This window comes from Mauremys reevesii, linkage group 13 (assembly GCF_016161935.1).
Source record: "Mauremys reevesii isolate NIE-2019 linkage group 13, ASM1616193v1, whole genome shotgun sequence".
NCBI classification, from domain to species: Eukaryota; Metazoa; Chordata; order Testudines; family Geoemydidae; genus Mauremys; species Mauremys reevesii.
The window spans coordinates 2,861,331-2,869,090 of record NC_052635.1 but is presented as its reverse complement, the minus strand read 5'-3'; the positions used below and the strand labels follow the sequence as shown (position 1 = coordinate 2,869,090).

Below are 7,760 nucleotides of genomic sequence, written 5' to 3'. Positions count from 1 at the left end.
AGAGAATCCACATCCCCCTGTTTATGTGCAGTTCCCAGCCAATCCACCAGAGACCTTTCCCCTCCCACACCAGGGAAAATAAATCTTTGGCTCCATTTACCTTTCGTTGCAGCCGCTTTGGAAGGTATTTTCTCCCCTTGTATGGATAAGAGAGACTGACCTGTACGACCTCAGGGCTCAACATAAACAGCTACTGAATTAATTGGATCTGTCAGGGCGGGTCGCGGTCAGGGGCTGCGGTGGCTATCAGGTATTAGTGGAGCAACCACCTACTACGGAAATTCCGTGAAAGGGCGATTCGTCCTCCGCCCCCACCTGTACGAACACTCCAGCTCACCCTTCCCTGCACGCTGCGCTAGGACACGTGTATATGTGTGTCTGTGAGTCGATGGAGAGAGAGAGAGAGAGAGAAACAGTCAGACCAGTGGTTTGCAGAGGCCAGTGCCTGTCATGCTGACTAATATAAACTTTTTGTTCCTTGTGATATCCCATCTTTCTCTCCTGTTTTTTACCTAGATAATAAAGTCTTTGGGGGGCAGGGATCCAATATTAAGTAGAATATTAAATGCTATGGAACCTTTTAAATCTGAGCCTAGAGGCTTTAATTCTTTCCAGAATAAAAGCACCGCTGTGAAGGGGATGTTTATTTAGTTCTAAATGTATAGATGGAACCTCCTCCTATGAAAGACTCGGATTTTCAAAGGAACCTAAGGGAGTTAGGCACCCAAATCCCATTGGATGAATAGCTCCCATGTGTTTACTAGAGTGTTTAACTGTTTGAATAAAAGTTCCAGATTGCCAGCTGGCATAATCAGGGGTAGCTGCTATATTGAATCCAGTGGATCTGTGATCATTGATTCCAGCTGTGGATCTGCTCGCACCGTGTAGATCTTTCTTATGGCCACAACAACCGAAGTTGTGTGAAATCAGAGGCGAGAGTTTCATTGGTTCCAAAGGGCTGTAGATCAGTCCCATCATCACCCATGTCGGTTCTCTGAGGTGACAGCCCCTGCCCAGTGATTGTGAGATAATAATGGCCAGAAGAGTGAATGTTTCCCTGCTACCAGGAGCAGGGACGTTTGTGTAAAAGGGCCCTGAGTGTCTGCGCGGAACTCGCTTCCTCTTTTTGTGCCAGTCCTGCTCTGCTCTGTGTCACTGTGTCCCTGGCGCAGTAATAGGTGCCGGTGTCTGCAGCTGTCAGCGAGCGCAGCTGGAGATAAACTTCGTCCTTCGAGGTGTCCCTGGTGATGGTGATCCGGCTACTGAAAGCCGAGCTGTACTCCGTGCTGCCTCCCGCTGCAGTGCTCTGGATGCGCCCCATCCACTCCAGCCCTTTCCCAGCGGGCTGCCGGACCCAGCTCCAATAGTAGCTGCTGACGGAGACTCCAGAAACCTTACAGGTGATACTGAGGGTCTCTCCGGGTTTCATCGCTCCCGGGCCAGTCTGGACCAGCTGCACCTGGGAGAGGACACCTGGGGAAAGGGGGAAGAGAGCTGAGTCTGGCCTGGAACTGGTGCATTCCCCACTTCGGTGTTTCTCAGCGTCCCAGGAAATACTCACCTGACGGGGCAGCGAGTAGGAAAAGGGAGCAGAGCAGTGACAGTGTCATGGTGATGGCTAATGGAGACACTCCCCAGCGGGCAGGACCGGGCAGTTCCGTGTCTGGGGAGAGACTGAGGATCCTAGAACTAGGGGTTGGTATTTAACAGAAACCCCCCGGGGAAGGGATTTGCATGAGGGTTTCCCAGGGTGGCTATTAGAGGCGGCAGAGGATGAGCGCTCAGTACATGGCGATGTCCCCTTCGGACAGGGGTCCCCTTTACACCCCAGAGAGACCAGGCGCTCAGCTCAGCTCAGCACAGCTGTGCATTAGTCTGTTGAATTGCTTGGAGCCCTAGAGACAAGACAGGTGTGGCAGGGTCAGTTCTTAAAAAACCCACTCGCTCCCTGTTGCCGTTGGGTAAATCCGTTTAGGGGCTCTGTGTGCACAATTCCCACTCTTGTTAGTGGGCAGTGGGTGCCCCAAACCCCTAGGCAAGTTGGTTAATTTCCGCTTTTGTGACTCTGGGACTCATTTCCTCGTCTGTAAAATGGGGTTAATGAGACTTTCCTGCTTCACGTGCGGACTCGAGGGTGAAATCCAGGACTGGTTGTGAGTCGCTGAAACGTTCCGGTGACAAGGAGCAGAGAAGAATAGAGGCAGGTAGGTGGCTGGGCATCCAGCCGCCAGTGAAATCCAGTGAGATTGTGGTTCCTAAATCTGCCAGGCTTCTTAAGAACATAAGAACTATAACATAGGACTATAACAATGTTTAAAAGGGGAATGGATAAATTCATGGTGGCTAAATCCATAAATGGCTATTAGCCAGGATGGGTAAGAATGGTGTCCCTAGCCTCTGTTCGTCGGAGGATGGAGATGGATGGCAGGAGAGAGATCACTTGATCATTGCCTGTTAGGTTCACTCCCTCAGGGGCACCTGGCATTGGCCACTGTCGGTAGACAGATACTGGGCTAGATGGACCTTTGGTCTGACCCGGTATGGCCTTTCTTATGTTCTTATGTTCTTATGTAAGAACTGGTTAAAAGATAGGAAACAAAGGGTAGGACTAAATGATCAGTTTTCAGAATGGAGAGAGGTAAATAGCGGTGTCCCCCAGCGGTCTGTACTTTCTCACTATCTACAGGATTGATTCCCGAGTGGTCTTTCAATTCCAAACTTTACTCTCTCGCCACGCCGGCTGGCCCTGTGCTCAAAATCCTGCAATTAATCCGACGCTTGCGGCGTCTAGTGGGGAAAAAAAATCACACACTCCTCCCAGCAATGAGAGGTCACTGAGTGAAATGTAAAGAGAGGAAAATTCAGCCTCATTAAAATACTCATACATATACCGGCAAAACTCCCAGTGTTGTGATTAGGGTTATGCCTAAAATTAGGATTAGGGATACAGTTAAGGTTAGTGATAAAAGGTATGGTTAGGATTAAGGTTAGAGGCAGGGTTAAGGCTAGAGATAAGGGTATGATTAGGATTAAGGTTAGGGTTAGGGGATTGGGTTACGGTTAGGGTTGCGGTCAGGGGCGGCTCTACAAATCACGCTGCCCCAAGCAGCGCGGAGCGCTGCGCTGCCCTTCCCCAGTCCCGCGGCGGGTCCCCTCTTCCCGCGGCTCCGGCATCCTGGGAGGGCGGCATTTGGCACGGTTGAGCTCCGCCGGCATGCCTGCGGCAGGTCCACGGAGCCCGGGACGAGCGGACCTGCCGCAGTCATGCCTGCGGGAGCTCAACCGAGCCGCGGAAGACGGGACCCGCCGCAGGCATGACTGCGGCAGGTCCGCTCGTCCCGGGCTCCGGTGGACCTGCCGCAGGCATGCCGGCGGGAGCTCCACCGGAGCCAAATGACGCCCTCCCCAGGATGCCGCCCCAAGCGGGCGCTTGGCCCGCTGGTGCCTAGAGCCGCCCCTGGTGACATGGGATGAGGGATGTGCTGGCCACGGCTTCCCACTTCCCCCATTGGCCTGGAGCGGCGAACTGCTGCCAGTGGGAGCCGTGATCCACCCAACCTGTGGACACGGCAGGTAAACAAACTGGCCTGGCCAGCCAGGGTGCTTACCCTGAGGAGCCATGTGCCAAAGGTTGCTGATCCCTAGTCTAGCTTCTACTCTTGGATCCTCAGATCAACATGTGAGATCATAAGAACTGAAGAACAGCCAGACTGGGTCAGAACAATGGTCCGTCTAGCCCCATGACAAGGGCAATCATCAAATCATCCACTGGGAAGGAGTTTTATCTGTTATAAGGAGGGGGATATGCAAATAACGGTGAGCATTTCGTGTTTAAATCTCTCTCTGCAGGGCTGCACCCAGAGAGAATCCACATCCCCCTGTTTATGTGCATCACCAGAGACCTTTCCCCTCCCACACCAGGGAAAATAAATCTTTGGCTCCATTTAGCTTTTGTTGCAGCCGTTTTGGAAGGTATTTTCTCCCCTTGTATGGATAAGAGAGACTGACCTGTACCACCTCAGGGTTCAACATAGACAGCTACTGAATTAATTGGATCTCTCAGGGCGGGTCCCAGTCAGGGGCTGAGGTGGCTATCAGCAATTAGTGGAGCAACCACCTACTACGGAAATTCAGTGAAGGGGCGATTCATCCCCCCCCAGCTGTACAAACACTCCAGTTCACCCTTCCCTACATGCCGAGCCGCTAGGACATGTGTCTACGTGTGTTTGTGAGTCTATGTAGAGATGTCAAGTATCAGAGGGGTAGCCATGTTAGTCTGGATCGGTAAAAGCAGCAGAGTCCTGTGGCACCTTATAGACTAACAGACGTATTGAAGCACGAGCTTTCGTGGGTGAATGCCCACTTCGTCGGATGAATGCAGTGGAAATTTCCAGGGGCAGGTATATATATGCAAGCTGTCTGTTACAGCTGTCCCCCTGCTGCATTTTTTTTCTCCATCTCCTTTCTGCTTGTTCTGTGTGGCCGCCCCTCCCGGCCATGGGCTAACAAAAGTCACAGCTGGGCCCTGCTCATGGAAATGGCTTGTGCAGTCTAACTGGAGCCATTGCTCTGCTCAGGGATGGGGGGCTTTTGGCTCCTTTGTTCAGATCTGGGCTTGGTGTAGGGTCCTCTGCCCAGATATGCAAGACCTAAAATGGCCAAATAGCTGAGCATATGAGTCATGCCTGTGGCTTAAAACTTGCTCAGACATGTCTGTGCCCACCTGAAGTCTCCTCTCCTCCCCTCTAACAAGGGGAACCAATCAAAGTTACTGGTGGGAAACTGCCTAAGTTTGCCTTTATAACCAGACATTTTCTGATCAGACCTTAGAGAGGTTCCTGCATTGCTGCCTGGTCTGATCAGCCAGGGGTTCTGGGGGGTCCTTTCTCCGCTCTCGTTTTATTTTTGAGCGTGCCCCCATTTTTTAACTCCCCTCCCACAAACAACAAATTTTGCCTGGAGATCTCCTGGTTATTGTGAGCAAATCGAGTCCTCTCTGCGTCCTCTGATGCTGAAACTGCTCTTCCTGCTGCTGCTGCTTTGGGGATTGGTAAGAACTCCCTCTTGCAAACTCCCCCTGTCCTGGCTGCTGGCTCTGTTTCCCCAGCAGACAGACCTAAGCTAACTCCGTGGTCTGTGGTGCTAAAAATAAGCCTGCTTGCAGCCGCCCCACTGCTGCAGTCACCACTCCCTGAACTCTATCCTGGGCACACACCACTCTGCCCTCTGGAACTACCCCTAGTATAAGGTGCACCCATTAGGTTAGGTTTAGCCTTTAGTCTAGATAAATTGTAATTTCATTTTGCATAGCTGTGGTTAGGTTAGGCTTAGAGAATTGTTGCATTGTGTTTTGTTACTTGCTAATTTGTGTAGTCTTCGTTAAGTTAGATCATAGATAAGATTTTGCTGGGTTCTGTATAATTGTGATTAGGTCTGTCTTCTCACTGCCCCCCCCCCCCGGGCTTTCGCTGTGTCTCTCTGACTTGTTGCAGCCTCTCTGTTCTCTGTGTCTCTCTGAGTTTAAATCTCCCTCCGCACCACCATGGGGTCTCTCTCTTTTAATTCCTTCCCTCACGTATTCACCCTGCTCCTACTGCTGCCAAACCTGAATTGTATTGCTAAAGTTTAGCATAAAACCCCATTGGTTACCCTCTTCCTTTCTGACACACCTCACATTCTACATTTACACCACTGTGACACATTTTTACCTAAAATTGTTTGCTAGTTAACATACTGTATCCATAACTGTTAGTTGGTTATATGCTGCTGTAACACACCCTTTACATAGAAATTGTTAGCTACCTGTTACATTTATATTTCTGTGTTAATTGGTTACCCACTGTATTGTATCCTACTGTATTGTACCCCACTATTGAAACCCCCTTACTGTTCACCAAAAGAAACCCCTCCCAATTGTCTACCTTAACAAACCCCATACCCCTCACTATTGAATTTTCCCTGTTTTTGCATTTTCTTAATAAAATTTATTTTGCACCCCACCAGTGCAGTAATTGTCCCCCAAGATCCCCTACATGCTGGCAGGGATACAAGCAAGAAGCAGGCTAGAGATAATGAGGTTAGTTCAATCAGGGAGGATGAGGCCCTCTTCTACTAGTTGAGGTGTGAAAACCAAGGGAGGAGAAACTGCTTTTGTCTTTCTTTAATCCTGAGTTCATGGTGTCAAATTTGCAGATGAACTGGAGCTCAGCAGTTTCTCTTTGAAGTCTGGTCCTCACATTTTTTTGCTGCAGGATGTAGAGGTTCTCTACACAAACATCCCACACACAGATGGAATACAAGCTGTCAGGAACAGTATCCCTGATGATGCCACAGCACAACTGGTGGCTGAGCTCTGTGCCTTTATCAGGGGTGGCTCCAGGCCCCAGCATGCCAAGCGCGTGCTTGGGGCGGCATGCCACGGGGGGCGCTCTGTCAGTCACCAGGAGGGTGGCAGGCGGCTCCGGTGGACCTCCCACAGGCACGCCTGTGGAGGGTCCGCTGGTCCCGCGGCTTCGGTGGAGCATCCACAAGCACGCCTGTGGGAGGTCCACCGGAGCTGCAGGACCGGCGACCAGCAAAGCGCCCCCCCATGGCATGCCGCAGTGCTTGGGGCAGCAAAATGACTAGAGCCGCCCCTGGTCTTTATCCTCACACACAACTATTTCAAATTTGATGTCAATATATACCTCCAGATCAGTGGCACCACTATGGGCACCCGCGTGGCCGCACAATATGCCAACATTTTTATGGCTGACCTGGAACAATGCTTCCTCAGCTCTTGTCCACTCACGCCCCTTCTCTACCTATGCTACATTGATGACATCTTCATCATCTGGACCCATGGGAAGGAGACTCTGGAAAAATTCCACCATGATTTCAACAGCTTCCACCCCACCGTAAACCTCAGCCTGGACCAATCTACACGGGAGATCCACTTCCTAGACACCACGGTGCAAATAAGTGATGGTCACAGTAACACCACCCTATACTGAAAACCTACCCACCGCTATGCCTACCTTCATGCCTACCTCTGCACAGCCCTGAGACCCACGAATGCATCCAGTAGCTGCTGAAGGTGAACCCAGAGGCTTTTTCACATCCCCTCCGCAGGGCGGGCTCCAGGCACCAGCTTAGCAAGCAGGAGCTTGGGGCGGCCACTCCAGGGAGAGGCTTCAAGTGCGGCAATTCAGTGGAAGGTCCCTCACTCCCGGTCGGAGCCTCCGGCTGAATTGCCGCAGATCGCGATCGCAGCTTTATTTATTTATTTTTTATTCGGCTGCTTCCCGTGGCAAAACCCCTGGAGTCAGCCCTGTCCACAATGCGAAACAACTGCCGACTAGTCTCTGTGGCGTATGTTTTATTTAGGGGCTTATTAAAGGCCAGGGAAACCAGATATAAGATTCCCCATTAACATTCCCTGACTAGCTAAATGGAAAGGAACTGTGAACAGGCAAGGAGATGAATATTTGCAATCTCTCTTATAAAAATCTGTCTGGATGATCAAAGGCAAGAAAGCTTGTGTGTGGGTGTGGGTGTAGGGGGAGGGTGTAAACACCAGCCGATGTGCAGCGCAGTTGAAATCCTGGGTCAGTGAACAACCTCCCTCGTTTCACTCTGTCCCTATATTCGAGCTTCGTATAATAGTTCAGAGCTTGAGCACCTCCCAGCAGCGAAGTCCTTCTCCGGATACTGCAGGGGAAGGTTTTTGTCGGAGCTTCAGCTGCTGTGTGACTCTCTGGCACAGTAGTACATGGCGGTGT

General features: G+C 51.0%; 1 gene segment (V, D, J or C); it reads right to left on the bottom strand.

Annotated features, from left to right (window-relative positions):
- Window positions 1–647: 647 nt before the first annotated feature.
- Window positions 648–1,660, bottom strand: LOC120380450. The segment is given in 2 exon segments: window positions 648–1,473; window positions 1,562–1,660. Coding segments are annotated over 2 exon segments (462 nt in total).
- Between the last annotated feature and the right edge of the window lie 6,100 nt (window positions 1,661–7,760).